We start from the raw sequence: 16,986 nt of genomic DNA on the forward strand, positions 1-16,986 counted from the left end.
ATTGTATCCTCCATTGAAACCTATTCCACAATTATATCACAGATTATCTTGAATCATTTGGAAATAAACTAATGATAAAGATTAGTTGGTACTAAGCCGAATTTTGCAATTCAGAGAAATTCTGCAAAAATGCTACAACTGCATTTTTGAAAATTGTTGCCAATAATGCAATGTAATGTAATCAAATAACAAAGTCAGCAATAAGCATGAATATTAAATTCATTGACATTCTGATAGAAGTACTTTTACACGCAAAACAATCTCGTATCCCTCCAGTTTCCATTTTCAATAATTTCTATTATTTTCAAAGTGTATACTTTCCCAAGATATACAAACTTATGCGAAAACCTAAGATAAAAATGAAAGGACGCACTTCATTCAAAGTTATTCATGAAACATTAAGTTTTATTATGCATTTTCAAATCACAAATATTGAAATAGTTTTGGTTACTATCATACAAAGAAATCCACTTCCGAGTGAAGCTTAGGTATTTGTAAAAAATGTGTACTTTTGGCAGACAAATATTTTACAATTTTATGTAAAATATATTTACTCTTAAATGAGGCATTTACGCTTTCCAGAATGCAAGCAGTCACATTTTAAATTACTACAAAAGGAGCCATAGGAGAAAAAGAAAAAAAAAAAAAAAATGACAAATCAAATCACAATAACTAACAATCTGTCTTAACAGATGCACATTAATCACTTAAATGAAAACTTTTATTTTCATTCCAATCTGAAATAATTCTTGCACATCAAATCACACTCATATATTACAAAATAGGCATGAAAATATTACATAATTAGCAATATTACAATTTATTTATTTGAAACCATGTTAAAATAAAAATTAGAAATCCCACAATCTAAGACATTTCAGAGTTTTAGAATTAATTTTTGGTTGCATCAAATTTTAACATCAAAATGTTGTTTTATTTGTGAACATTTCAAAGAAATTGAATCATGATTCATAAAAATATAATCTATAAATAAATACAAGAAAAAAACCAATTTTCAAATAATTACCCGAGTTGTATGCGAGAAGGTTAATTCAAACCACAATAAATTATATAAATGAAATTTGATTTAACTGCTTAACAAAATTCTTGATAAATATCAAACTTTGGTCAAAATGAGTCAATTGCATAAGACAATATTTCAAAATTACAAGATTCTTTTTGAGATATGACCAACTTAATATATATATCAATTTAAAAACCACTAAAAAAGTTGAGGAAACAATTCTCATGATTTTTTCAATGTAAATCAAGAATTATATTGTGAGATTACTATAGGTAATTACATAAATAATATACAAAACTTCAAAAACAAATGAACACAGTTTCTTTATAAGCTCAAGCTTTAAAGAGCTTATGTGCATAAGATATAAAAAATCTTAGTCTTTAAAAAGCAGTCCAGAAGTTCTTCAGTTAATGCCAGCAATACTCTCCAAAAGAAAACAATATACTGTATTCAGATGAAATGTATGACAAAAGAGATTACATAACATGAATTGTTTCCAAACAGTTCATTTTATATTTCACTCAGAAATACAGAGAAGGAAAACACATATATGAAATATAAAATCTCCATGCTGTTATACCAAGATAAATTAATGAAAAATAAACCTATTTTATCAGGGCCTCCAATATTTTTCCGAGGAAAACTTGTAACTTGAGTATTTTGGATATAAAAATAATACTTTAAATAAATAATACACTTATTGCTGCAATAAGAATCCTTTTCTTTAAGAATAATACTACAAAATGGTTTTGTATTTTAAATATTCTTTTAAAAGTTATTTGAAACAAATATTTGGCACTCTAATAAACACAATGCAGACTATGATTTCTGACATGTGATAAATCATAAAATGATTTACAAATTTATACACAGCTAAAATAAAAGAATACGTAGTTCTAATTCTTTAATGCACAATCATAAACATTAGAAGAGTGTAAAATGTAAGATTTTATATTATATATATAAATGTTAAAATTCTGAAAGCTTATAATTTTTACCAACATAATTTTTTGGATACACGGAATAAAATCAAATCAATACTAAATAAAGAATTTTAGGGCAGTAAAAACAAATTTACCAATTTAAATAATACTTGTTCCAATACTAAATCTACAAAATAACTGCTTATAGCTGAACAAAATACTATCACACCAGTAAAAATTAATTTTAAAAACAAAAATGTTATTATAACTATGGTAATATGATAAGACAATTTCGAGTACTATAATTTTATGAATTTAATCTTTTGAATCAAATAATTCAGCACATGGCAGCATTCCACTCATTAACTGGTAAATCATTCCATAAAAATCAGTACCATAAATTGATAAAAATCGGAAAAGGGGAAAGAAAGAAAGAAAGAAAGAAAAAAAAAAAAAAAACCACTGAGATAAAAAAAAATAATAATAATAATGAAAGGAAAATGTTAAGTATTTTAAGGAAATTTCAAAATTTATATATCTATGGCAATTTAACTTTCCAGTCATTGATAAACAGTCATGCATAACTGATAAGGCTAAAATTGATGTATAAATAAATAATACATTATACAAGGCACCATTTTAAGTACATTCAAGAACTTAAAAGAATAGGACATTTCAAACAGAGATTTGTTTTTTGACCTAATGAGATCTATATGTTAGTCCCAGAATCATTTATTTGATTTAATGCTTTAGAGTGTACACTAAAACAAGTATTAAGTTTTCTAATCTGAGGATGTTCTGAAAACTTAATAAACTATAATACTTAAAAATATTTCATATCTACAGTCTTAAAACTTCATTTTCATGTAAATAATCAAATGCTGTAGAAGGCAGATATCATCTAAACAATTAAACCGGTAAATTCGAAAATTTCTATTCATTCTAAATAAGCATTTTTTCATACAATCATAGAATTTAAAACTAAAATGCACAGATAATTATGAATTTCCTTAAACAAACTTAAAACTATTGTACTACTTATGAATTTTACTTAAAGGAGGAAGGGAACAGGAGACCCAAGGATGCCATTTCTAAAACAATAAATGACCTACAGTCAAGTTCAAAATTAATTTAATTTGCAAGAATAAGTTAAAAGAAATTATTTGTATTAAATATATGATATACAATATACTAAGATTTAAAATATGGTTTTATCCTTAATATTGTAGAAGTATCACATTTTGGATCAAATTTGTCAATGATTAACTATCAGGTGGTCTGTTTATTTGCGAGCATATGAATAAGTTAATTTAATGACGCACCAACTTAAGCAAATTAATAGCATATGACTTTGAGATTAAATCTGTTCAAATTTTGGATTATATAAGTCATGTATACTCGGTTCAATTCCATGTACTATGATATATAAAATGCATCGTATTTTGTCAGTATATTCAAAAGTTAGGGAGAACACTCCCACTGCCGAAACTGTGACCACATACTTCAAGCGAGCAACAATCATGTTAGAATATGAGAAAGGAGAGGAGATAATACTTCCACTGGTTTTCACTATCATGCATAAAGAAGTACATTCCAATTTTCTCAATTATTAAGCAGTTTTTGTGCCATATAGATTTTACAGAAAAGGAGCAGGGGGAAAAAAATGTTACATAAAATTAATTTTCAATTCTCACTGGGATTTATTTCAAAATATTTCACACCAATCTTACATGGCATTCATAAGTTTTTATATTTGAATTTGCACTGCAAATTTCTGACAAGAACTTTACCATTTTTTTTTAAATGGGAAAACAAATTGCAAAAATTGATTCAAAATTTTCAGCTTGGGAAGTGACATAAAATGATATATGTATTCCATGTTTTCTCATCACAAACAGAGGTAAATAATATTTGACATTTGGAATTTGTAAATTAATGAAGTTCAAAACGTGATATCATAATTGTATGAAGATCTATCAATAGACAAAATGCTAATGCATTGAGGAAAACCCTGCATAACAAAAGGGTGGGGATGCTGTTGCCATGACAGCAGCCATTGAAAAAAATGCACATAAGTTAGTTACAGTAATCACAAAATCATTTTCAGAAAAACAATTAACAATCACCAACACAGTATTTGTTTGACATCAATTTTACATGGTTATAAAGATATATTTTTCCTTTAAAAATTAAATGCTTTTACACAATTAAAAGAAATAAAAAGGCATAATCTACGAACCTTGTATTATGCAAAATATAAAAACATGACATATTACACAGTCAGCAAGAGCATCTTGTAACTTTACACTCAAGCTTTGAGGTGGTTGATAATAAAATGGGGAAAAGCAAAGGTTTAAGTATATTTTGGGAACATAACAAGCCAAAATGGTATTATATCCATCAAACAAGATGTCAGCTGAACTGCAAAAGAAACTTGTCTATATTAGCAATACAATTAGTAACAACTAGGACAAAAGTTACTATCTTAGGTTTGTTGAGATTACCACTCAATTATTTACAGAAAGAAAAAAAGTCCTAAGCTAAAAGGGCAATATTTAAGAATGGTAGGGGACAACATAGGTGGCTGGAAAATAACCCCGCCTGGAGCCGATCTCTCCTTCCCACCAATTTTGATCTGATCGGTCCATCACGGTGATGATGTCTCCTCGACGGAACTCCAATTCTCCTGCTTCTTGTGGATGGAAATCATACATGGCTTGAACCAAAAACTGGAAAAGTAAATATTGAAATTTGTCAAAAAAAGTTTTAAAAAGAAAATAATTTTAAAAAAATAATACCTTCCCAAGGAAAAAACAATATTTTCACAAAGTCTGTTAATTGGTCACATTTATATTCTCAAAAAATGTAATCACAGTGAAATATTACTTACATTAAAAATATGCATTAGTTTCATAAATTAATACATTAATTACTATCAAAATTGATGTATTGATGGATTAAGTTTTGAATTCATTGAAAAAAAATCATAACTCAATGAACTGTTGCAAGCACAATTGGGAAGGGGGGGGGGAGACTTTCTAATTAATTTCTTTTTGCACAACAGAAAAAGTTAATATTTTAAAACCAGTTACTATTGACAAATTCAGAATGAGTAGTTATTCGAAAAAGGCTGCTGTATAATAACCGATATGTCTAGTTATATTTGCATTGTTTTCTGTAGCTATATTTGCATCTACTTATTGTTTTTTCAACTCATTTTGACATTACTTGTGTGGGGTGTGTGGAACTTTGATACTGAGATAATAATTATTCTAAACAGAATGAAATAATCGAAGGCAAATTGTCTAAAACTAACAGAAGCAATGATGAAGAAGAATATAAAGAAAGTACTTTCCTTTAAAGTTATGTATTTCTTTGAAAAATTATACACCAATTTTGTTTTTCACAACACCAGAGAAGCAAATATTTATTGAACTATTTAATTAATAAAGTTGTTAATAATCAGCACATCAAATGATGTTTATATCGTATATTTGTTCAAACACCAAACCGTATGCACAGAAATCATAAAATATCCCAAACTAAAAGTATACAATAAAAGTGTGGTTTTACACATTTTTAGAATAAATGTTTGGTAATAAACAGTATTCATCAAATAGTTTAAGAATAATTTACCATAAATTTAAAAAATCATATATAACTTTACAAAAAAAAAAAAAAAAAAAAAAAAAAAAAACTGTAAAATATTAAAATTTAAATATATATGTAAAATACCAAATAACAAAATTTAAAAAAGCATCAATAAATCAGATGATTCATCAAAAAGATCAAAAGATTTATTGTAATTAAAAAAAAACTATTTATAACAAAAAAAATGCGATTAAAAAAGTGCATTCCCTCACAATAAAATAGAAAAACCACTCAGTATAATTATTAACAATAAAAAAAAAGAAGATATTAAAAAATATTTTTTAGATTTTCTATAAATTATGGGCTTATAACATTATAAAAACAATTTCTAATAGTTCAATACACAATATACTAATTCAATATTAATGATTGATCATATAATTGATTGAATTTGCTATGTTAATTTTGAAATGAAAACATACTTCTTCTGGATGCATGTCTTTGAGTTTAATGTCCTGGGAACGACTAACAGAGGCAGACCTATGGTATTCTACTAGCTCATTGAGCGAATTAAATTTCACTACCCACAGAAAGAACTTCCCTTGAGTATCCCGCAATACTTTAAAATGCTGGACAGCATCTCCACATCTAGAAATAGACAAAGATTATAACAAATCACTCATAGTTTAATTTATTCACACAATTCATTCACCAATCCTGATTCAATTTAAAAATGCACTCAAAATCCTAAATTTTTAGGTACTTTGCTTATGCGGTACTTAAAATCAAATTACTAAAAGCAAATATAATAATTATCAATAATTTGCATTACTAACATCTCTTTATGAAGTAGCATGCATAACTATAGATAAAAGTTGTATATATAGTTAAGATGAAAAGAATAGCATTACAAATCCCTCTCTAAATTTCTATTGCACATCTTTATAATTAATAAGATGCAAAAATTTTCAATATTATAAATATTTCTACAACTTATTTTTGAATTTAAAAAATATTAAAATTTTAACTTGTGCCTTTTAAATGGATTTTAAGAGGATAGCTATGACTGACATACTATTTCAAAATAAAGAAATTTTTTGAAAGTTAAGATTTTTAAAAAGAAAGGAATGCGGAAATATAAGATACATGACAGAAAAAGAAACATTTTTTTTTTTTTCAATTTAAAAATTTTCTGTAAGAGGCTGATATTTGTGAATAGCTGCACATCCAGAATACTAGCACTTTTAAATAAATTATATCATTTGTATATTCAATGTATGTAAATTTTGATAAAAATAATCATATGTATGTAAATTTAATTTTTAGAAAACAAATCATAATGTATATTATAAATCTTGTTTATTTTTTTTCAGTAACATTAATGCAATAAGCAACTCAAGTTTTTTTTTTTTTTAAGTTCCAAAGAGTAATTGGTATTTCAATACATTATCATTAAAATTTGCATCCAAAATATTTTTTAGATAAAAAAGTTGATTACTACATTCAGTATATCAATATTAAAAATAAATTGAGATTTCAAAAGGTATCAAGTCAAAATAACTGACTACTATCACAGTAAATTTGTTATTTATTGATATAAGTGTTTCTGAAATTTCTTATAGGTATCCTATGTATATATATGCATGATATGTATAATTTAGGTAATTCAAATATGTACAATGACAATTTTTTAAGAAAATGGAGGAGGACGGAATAGAAAGGCATTTGATTTTGTTTATAAAGTGATTAAAAAATTGATTAGTTTCAAATAAAACAGCAAATTTCATCTTAAATTTTACTTGAACCATTTACTATGATTCATCATTAATGTATCTTTTATAAATTCATACTAAAAATTTGTCTATATTACAAAACATTAATTTTTTTTAATCTTAAGTTTGTTTGTTTTTTATGTTAATACTCATGTATTACCTTCCAAAGTCATTTTTCCCATAATTATTTACATATGTAAGAAATATAAAACTTACTTCACAGATAGGGAGAAGTCCCCAGGTGAGCTTTCACTGACTCGAATCAAGAAAGCACCCTCATGTTTGTTCAGCAGCAGTTTTTCTGCATCGGCTCTAGTTATTCTGCCATAATACCAACTAAAAGCAAGCAATATATGAATAAATGAAAGTCATATACTATTGGGATACAAAGTTTTTCAGAAAAACAACTTATCACAGTTCATTTTACAGTAAAAATCTTTTTTTTTAAAGATTATCAAACAAATCACTAAATGTATGGCAATATATATATATATATATTTTTTTTTTGGAAGGGGGGGGGGTTGAAGTTAGCAAAATAAGATGCAGTTATTTTCTATTCTAAAGAAAATCAACCTAAGCATTTTTATTCTTCATTTTAAAAATTGGTATGTTCAGCTATCCATTAAATTTTACAAGGAAAAAAATCAGGAAATTTTGCTTCCAGTTACAAGCGATTTTATTCAATATGAGTTTAAGAAAACATAGCATTTATTAGTTTTAACCTAATCTAATAACTTCCACAATATCAAGCATATTCATAGTGCAAAAACACAATGTTTTTTAATTTCAAAATTGTTATCTATACTTATAATAAAGCTCAATGTGTGTGTGTGTGTGTGAATGTGTGTGTGTTGGCGCTCTACAGGCCAGACCGTTCGACCAACAGCTACGAAATTTGGCACGTGTATAACTTGGAGGCCAGAAATGTGCACCTCGGGGTTATTTTTTGGAATTTTTAATTAAAATTTTATTTATTTAAAAAATAAGCGAAATTTTAGCGTGTTTCTGCTATAACTTCCGAAAATATAACCGCACAAAAACGATTTTTACATCAAGTTAAAGATCAAAAATTTATCTTTTAAATGATACCAATGTTTTAACCTTAAAATTAAATTTCTATTTTTAATTAATTTTTAAATAAATAATTTAACAATATTTTTCAACAATTTTTTTCGTACAAAATAAAAATAAAATTTAAGCTACACGAGCACGTTTCGCATTCATGGGGAAAAAATTAGCTTTTTTCAAAGTGATGCCCTCACATCGATTAAAGCTCCATTTAAAAATAAATTAAATCTTTTTGGAAATGAAATCTGCAAAAATATGATTTTCGTCACGTGTCTGTAGGAAATGAAACAAATATGAAATATTTTTTTCTAAAAAATAAATTAAAGAAAAATTATTTTATGTACTTTTACACTATCTGTATTATTAATCCAATAAATCAGTTTTATTTTAAGGCAAGTTTTGTTTAATATGAACAGGATATCCATTCAAATCAGGGCCAAACTGCTAATTTGTAAACCTTTAGTAATAGACACAGATCTTCTAAAATGGTCTAAATGGAAAATGATTATATTTTATGTAACTTGATCCAATAAATACTCTAATATATAACGAATTTTTGATTTTACATAAAGCTTCTGCTGTGGAAATCACGTTTAACAAAATGTTCTTGAAACACTAATATTTTAAATAAAGAATTAATTTCCCAATCAACAAAATCAATCACTTAAACTGACTGATTTATAAAAATTTGAATACCACTATTCAAAAAAAAAAAAAAAAAAAAAAGAAGAAGAAAAGAAAAAAAGGATAATTTTAGATTTTCCATCGATCGTTTTAAAGAAAATACGCCAATCAGCGAGCAGGTTTCTCAAGATTAATTGGCCTAAGATTATGAAAATGTTGAGTTTTTATAATTTTTTAACATTTAAAACTTCATAAATCAGTCTTAGTTAATCGTGGAAAATAGAAACATTCATTCATTTATTTAAAATTTGGTGTGTCCAGAATATTTCTCAGAATATGATACCTTACTACATAAAATTTAGACTTCATAATTTTTGAAATATATTTATAGGCCGGAACAAAATATTATTGATTTCATTTCAATCCTTTTGAAAGCAAAACTAAAAACTGAATTTTATGCTGAATCTGAGAAATTTTTGTTGAATTATTCTTTGAGATATTACGCAAATTATGAAAAATATTTTGTAGTTCACATAAGACTTAAATACCGAACGATTCTGTTTGCAGTACTCATATTCAATAATAATAATAATAATAAATAAATAAATAACAACAAAAATGATAAATAAAATAAAACGCTTGGTTTCATTGAAAAATATCTTTACATTAATTGCAATTTCAGCATTTCCACTTTAAATTAAAGTTGAAGTTTTACCCGAAATGACAACAAATTGGTATGGATTGGTATTGGAATTGGAAATGATCTAAACAACAGTATAAATTTGGTATGACTATCAAAATTTGAAGATTGAAAATGTTTTGTTTGAGAAGCTATTAAGAGACAAGTTACTTAAAATATTTAATTGAAAATTGTAGCGAGCGGTAATACTGGTGAACCGGCTGGTCGCCAAAGGCGGCTAGTATTAAATAACACAAAAGACAGCCCATGAAATTTTTATTTTAAGAAGCTGAATACATAATCCAAGAACAGGAATAAGAACACAATAAATGTTTGTGGTGAAAAGCTATTATACAAATATTCCAATATATATATATGCTGCATTTCGGAAGCAAAACTTATACCTTTTGTAAAGCAAGATATTTATAGATATATTAATTTCATAGCATACAGATATATTAAAATGCTAGTAATTTTAAAATGTTTTTTCATATATTAAAATTTAAAAAAAAATAGTAAACTAATAAAGTAATAAACTGTTTCTAATTGTTCAATATTCTTAAATGGTGGAAGAATGGTGATCACAATATAATTACCATCCATTTAACTTGCAGATTTGATATATTTTCAGCACTATGATTGTTTTTTAACATAAAAAAGCAAGTTCAGAAAAATGAAAAATATAAGTTAGCAACTTACTCATGTTTTTTCATTTCAATGTAATTACTAGGTATTAATCCTTCCTTCCCATCCAGTTCTGCTCTATACCAATTCATATCATCTTCCATATTAAGGACCTAAAAAAAGGTTAAATTTCCTGTCACCAAAATTAATCATTTAAACTGAATAAAAAAGTTCTACAGTACAAAGGTTTTAAGATAGCTCGAAACATCTGATATAAGAAAAATGTATGAAATGAAACATGAAATTTAAAAATACATTTCAATGAATTGTAATAAACAGTAAAAAGCAAAAATAAATAAATAAGTAAAAATAGCAGATGTCATAGTAAAAATCAAAGATTTATTCTATTTACAGTTTTAAAATGAGTAAAATATCTCTTTCATAAAATGCAATAAATCTCCATCACTTTATAGTTATTATTACTTTTTAATGCATAAATTCAACTAAATAGGGTATTTATCTATTTTTATGATCTCCGATGAAAGTAACTGAAATATATCACCAAGATGGTTGTGTTGGGAGGAGTGAGACAAATTTCATAAAAAAAAAAATCATTAGTTTAGATTTATCAAGAGTGCACTTTACAAAAATCTAACAGTATATTCTTTAATTTATTTTTTAAAAAATACAAACAATTAGCTTTTATTTACATGTTATAAATTGTAACATTTTTGTCCACACCTCCATTATATGAGGAAAGTATGAAACCAATATAAGGGAGGAATAGTACAAGATTTGAGATAATTAAAATTAATAAATATAGTATTTTGATAATATTTTCATTCAATGATTTATGGTATTGGACATGTTAAACAAGAGCTGATTTTGAAATCTTCATTAGTACTTTTATTTTCTTGTACAACCGTTTCCACTGATTGCAATATGTTATTATTTAATATATTTTCGACTATTTGGATGCTTTTCCTTCCATATTCGTGGCATTCTTATATTAAAAAAATATATAATTAGTAATTCTTTTTAATTTAGAATGATAAAAGCTTTAATAATTAACTTTTGCAATTTACCTTCGCTTTTTTTCATTCTCCACTATTTATTATATTGCTTATTACTTTATTCACAGTAGAATTTCTTTCTTTAACTGAATTCATGTTGTTAACATGATTTTAGATAGAAAATAATTTTTTTATGTGAAATGATACAGATGATGTGCAGGATGTTATATGTTACAATTATTAATGAAAATAAAGAATAACAAAACATGTTTAAAGACACTAGTTTTCCTTAGTAAATTTTTGAAAAAGAGTAGAATTTTAATTTAGATAATGGAAGCTCATCCTTTTTGTTGTTGTACATTAATTTATATCATTTAATAAATATGACATAATAATGTAGATTAACATATATTTTAATGAATTTAAAATCACTAACTCACTATTGCATTGAAATACCACAATTAATTTTATTCAACAACATTAAAAAAAATTAAAAATTCAAATCATTAGTGTATTTAGCTATTAGAATATGTATTGAAATGTAATCAAACAGGTCCCATTCCTCCCACTACAGAATTTCATTTAAAAATGCATATCATCATAAAGCATGCTAGACTTAAATTTAATTTGACCCTTAGTTTGTAAACACTATATCCATAAGTTTATTATATATTTAAAATATTTTTATTTTACAATTTATGACTGATAAAAATAAATCATTAAGAAATAAAAATTTTATTTACTTCCAAGGAATAAAAATCAGTATTTCTGTTTAAAACACAAATAATATTATAGCTGGTGTAACAATTAAGATCAAGTAAGAGGTTACAGCTGCTCTGTCTAATAAGAAACTAGAAATAGATTATAATCTTTTATTTAGACATAAACACATGTATTTCATTCTTCCCAACTCTCCCCTATATATAAGATTTAGGTGTTATTTAAAAATCTTAAAATAAATCTATAGGCCATGAAAACAGCACCATTATTAATTTTTTACTCTCAATTCTTCTCACAGAAATTGCTTTGATAAAAACAACATTTTTAACAATTATTAACATTCATTTCTTTTTTCATTAAATGCCATCTTAAAGAGTTTTCTGTAACATATACTTTCTACTTTACTAATTTTAAAAGTACAAATTATAAGATACATTAGAACTGTACATAGATACATTGTAAAGTTATTTCCCAATGGTTTACAATTATGAACTATAAATAGGAGTAATAATTACAAATTTTTATCTATTTTTATAAATACGTCAATTAGTTGCCAGCTATTTCTAATTCATATTTTTCTCCATAAACAAAGTATAAAAATAACAATAAAAGTTATAAATAGTAATAAAAATCCAAAAATTGTTCAACAAAATAAATGTAAAGTATTCAAATTGGAGAAATGCAACTAATCTATACTTGATAGTTTGGTATACATGCATAGCTACACGTAACATACATCATATGTAAGCTAATTCATTTAATCAATATCTTAGACTTCAGTTTTTTTTAAAAAAAGCCTAAACTTAGATTAAAGATAGTTTTTTTAATATAGGAGAAGGAAATAAAAAAATAAAAATTAGAATACTTAAAAAATAAGAATAAAAAATTCAATTTAAAAGTAAAATTTTATTAATTGTTTGACAGTGGTAAGAATTACTTAATGGTTTCTTTCTTACCTATTAAATATGTGTAATTTAAATTGGTATTTCATTTTAATAAATTTAAATTTTTAAACAATATCAATTAAAAATCAAAATATTCCAAATTTTTAAAACTGAAATTCATACAGAGCAACAATAACATTTTAATAACAAATAAACTTAATTATGAAGTTTGTTTATGTTACTTTAAAGGTTGAACATTGTACTCATAACTATTGATATATATATATTGATAAGAACCGACATAACAAATGGTAATTACTTTAATTCCTCAGCATTAAGCATATTGAATATTAAAATATCTTTTTTTTAACAAGTAATTTGCTATTCATGAGAGATTCTTTTGTACAGTTTAATTAACTTCTTTAATTCATTGTAACTTATTTTTAAAAAAATAACAAATAGACTATATTGTTAATAAATACTGAAATAATTCTTTTCCTTGTATCAGAAGCGAGAAATTCGACAAATTACAGAATAAATTAAGGTTTTCCCACTAACATGATAAAGATTTTACAAGGCTGCTTCTTTTCATATAATGTATTTCTATAACTGCTAACAATATTATGTTTTAAATTTAAAAGAACTATAAATGTAAAATCTTCTCTTGTTCAAATATATTTTAAGATATAAAATATTTTATAAATATACTGCTTTATTGAACTATCATTTAACACTAATATACCCAATAAATTTATAATAAAATATAAATTTAAGATTATGAAAAATATGTTAGCACTCTTAAAAACTGCAAGCCCAGAGTAGCTTTTATAAAACATTTTTCTCAAAATTAAACTGATTTTTATATTGAAAAGTGAAAAAAATTCAAAATCTACAAATGATGCAAGAACCATTTTGTTATAAATGAAACAGTAACATAAATTTTACTTAAACATTTTCTTATCTAAGTAATGATATCTTAACCTTATATCTCACCTATGCACTTTTCATGTTAACATATCCCTGGAAACTATATTTAATTCAGAATAGATAAAAGTAATAAGTGACAATTTTCACAAAAATATTGCCTTCTTTTAAGTGTTTAGAGAGAGAGAGAGAAAACTCAATGTAAAAGCAGCTATATTTTACAACACTAAATTTGCAAAAAATGGCCATTCAATCAATGCAAGTATAATTAATCTCCTCCTCTCTTATTAGATGAAATAAATATTGTACAAATAATATGATTTGAAACTTTGAGTTCAAGATTGAGGTAAGAATTCCATTTCAGGGTAAAAATACTGACTGTAAAATGTTGAAAGTCATCTTATAGAAAAGAAACAAGAATTTTAATAACTTAAATGTGATTATTAGTATCAAGTTGAAAATGCAAGCTATTTTTAAATTACATCAATAATATATATATATAATTCCTTGAAATTTCAATTTCTAGAAATTGTGTATGTGAAAAAATCTCAAAAAAATAAATAATAAATAAATAAAAAAAATATAAAAAAATAAACCCTTTATATGCAATACATAATTATTGCATTTGCATTTTATTGCATTATCACTTTATATGGCATTGATTTATTTTTTCTTTTCAATTTTAAACTCCCATCTTCTTTAGTCTTTTGAACAATAATCAAAAAAGTTCCTCCAATTTCTTACAAATTTGGATATAAAAAGTAATGAAAAAAGCAATGACCAATCCAACTCTATTTCAAGGTGTCTCCTTGAAAGTGCATAGATCAGATATAAATAAATCATTTTATATTTCCAGATGAATTTCAATATTATAAATAAATGTTAAAATCAATAATAAACGATTAGAAAGTAAGAAGACTGCATTCTTTCCAAGAGTTTTCTTGCAAAATTGAAATGAAAATACTTCCGACTTCCGCATGAGATTTAAAAAACGAGAAAAAAAATTACAACATGCAAAAAAGGATTTTTCGAATAAAAATTCATAGAAACTTTAATAAATATTCCTAATGAAAAAAAAATTTTAAAAAAAAGCACACACTAGCAATTTTTTTTAAAATCCAGTTAGAAGCACAAAAATTGAAAATTTACATTAATCAATTTATTAAAAAATAATTTACTTACTTTTAAAACTTGGCCCTTTCTAAAACTTAATTCGTCATCAGCGGTCGCATTGAAATCGTGTTTAGCAATAGCTTCCATCTTCTTATATTTATGGAAATATATTAAAAGTTATAAATGTCAACACAATCAAATTCCGCGAAAAATATCGAATCCAATAGTCTGTCTGTGATCATACAAATAAAATGAACACTTCTTTACAATTAATCTTCGTACAGTTTCCGATAAAATACATGCGAACTGGAAACATGCATGCTATTTGTAAAGAGATAAAACAGATCTTTTCACCAAAAATTTGTTCTTAAATTTTCAGATGATGAAAGCAGACGAGGATCGCCGCTGAGGCAAAAATAGATCAATCTAGACAAGAGTCAGGTCGCCGCCCTTTTCTGTCTAATCCAGAGGAAAGCCCGCAATTTTCAGTCGGTTTACATAAAATTTTCTGAAATATGACTCACACAAATGCAACAGCTCACTCTCGACTCTGTTAAATTACAAATTAAAAACAATAAATGTACATGATGCCATTTAAATACATATGAAGGAAGCGGAATAACACTTCGACTTAGACCAAAATAAGTCTTTTTAACTGTGCTGACGTCAAAATGCTCTCATAGGTTAATTTTAAATAAATTAAACGAATCTTCAAAAGAGAGACTTTCGCACATAAATTTTATTAATACTTCACCGCGTATTTGTTTACATAAAATATGACTATGTGACCTATTTTTATGGGCGGAAGATTTTCAATAGCCTTCGTACTGCACTGCGGCAGCGAACGGTGCGCAGAATAAATAAAATACTAAATGTTTGTAAGAAAAAGCATTTTATGTCCAAAAAAAGTTTTTTTTTTCAGCATTTTCCCCATTTTGTAATGTTTTACAACTCTTTTTCTTATAATTGTCTTTAAATATCAGAATTCTAGAGATAATATGGGATGACAAAATTGTAGATTTCCCCATTATCCATCAACCAAAACTCCAAAAAAAATCAAGCAATAAGCAAAGTATTGCTGAAATTGCAATGTGAAATTAATGGAAAAATAATTATTATTAACCATTTTGGAAAAATTGAAGAAAGAAATGCATGTTTCACTGCACGAAAAGCTTTTCTTTTCAGAACAATTAAAAAGATGCCATTGGATTGAAAGGGGATTTATCATTCCTTTCTGCAATAAGGTAGATTTAAAAGGATATTTATTTTTTTATATAAATATTTTGTTTCTGTAAAAGTTTCTCTATGAATGAAAATTCAACCGGAGTCTGTAATTTTCAATTAATATAAAAAGTCTTTTTTTAGGAATTATATTTTTGCAGTGCAAATTCCGTGAGACGTGAGATTACCAAATTATTATTTTGCTAATGCAATCATCATTACTTAATTTCTAATTATATAAAAGTATGAAAAGTTTTAATGATTGTCTCTAAAATAATCTAATACTCTGACGAATACACTGAAAAGAAACAGAAAACTTCGCAGTAAAGAGAATTACGAAATCAATGTATGTGGTCCGAAACTCCACGAGACCAATGATTTAAATAAATAAATTTAGAATATTTTAGGATCGATATAAATACTTATTTATGTTTTAATTAATCAGAATAATGTAATTATATATTTACATATATTTTTGTTGATCAAACATTTTCTCAAAAAAACCCTGAATAGCACAATCTTAAATGCTTCTTTTTAGCGATAAAGCTTATCCTCGATGTTCGATTATCAAAAGGTCTATTGTCAAGATGTTATGAAAATATTTTTTGGGCATTTTTCATTAATATGATATAGTCTATTTTATTCTTTGCATCCCTAGTGTTAAGTCTTTGAATTTCATCAGTCTAGTGTATTTAGGAATGTATTTCCCAAAATGTACATAGATATTCCTAAATACATTTTGCCCTAAATGTATTTCTAATATATTTTCCTTAAGTTGCGAGAAATTGTCTACACACAGAATGATG

The 16,986-nt window shown here is 25.4% G+C and overlaps 1 protein-coding gene across 1 annotated transcript; it reads right to left on the minus strand.

The window, feature by feature from the left end:
- Positions 1-377: 377 nt before the first annotated feature.
- LOC129984184 (growth factor receptor-bound protein 2) lies at positions 378-15,783 on the minus strand. The gene is made up of 5 exons (XM_056093996.1): positions 15,029-15,783; positions 10,381-10,478; positions 7,527-7,646; positions 6,021-6,186; positions 378-4,676 (listed from the first exon to the last, which is right to left on the minus strand). The coding sequence occupies exons 1-5, from the start codon at positions 15,104-15,106 to the stop codon at positions 4,503-4,505; spliced, it is 636 nt and encodes a 211-aa protein (XP_055949971.1). The 5' UTR covers positions 15,107-15,783; the 3' UTR covers positions 378-4,502.
- Positions 15,784-16,986: the final 1,203 nt, after the last annotated feature.

This window comes from Argiope bruennichi, chromosome 9 (assembly GCF_947563725.1).
Source record: "Argiope bruennichi chromosome 9, qqArgBrue1.1, whole genome shotgun sequence".
Lineage (NCBI taxonomy): Eukaryota > Metazoa > Arthropoda > Arachnida > Araneae > Araneidae > Argiope > Argiope bruennichi.

Excerpts from the sequence above, each read along its gene's own strand:
- LOC129984184 (XM_056093996.1), bottom strand. The coding sequence starts at position 15,106 with ATGGAAGCTATTGCTAAACACGATTTCAATGCGACCGCTGATGACGAA. Across the intron at positions 10,479-15,028 it reads GAAAGGGCCAAGTTTTAAAA|GTCCTTAATATGGAAGATGA; the intron begins GTAAGTAAATTA and ends ACCTTTTTTTAG. Across the intron at positions 4,677-6,020 it reads AAGACATGCATCCAGAAGAA|TTTTTGGTTCAAGCCATGTA; the intron begins GTATGTTTTCAT and ends TTACTTTTCCAG.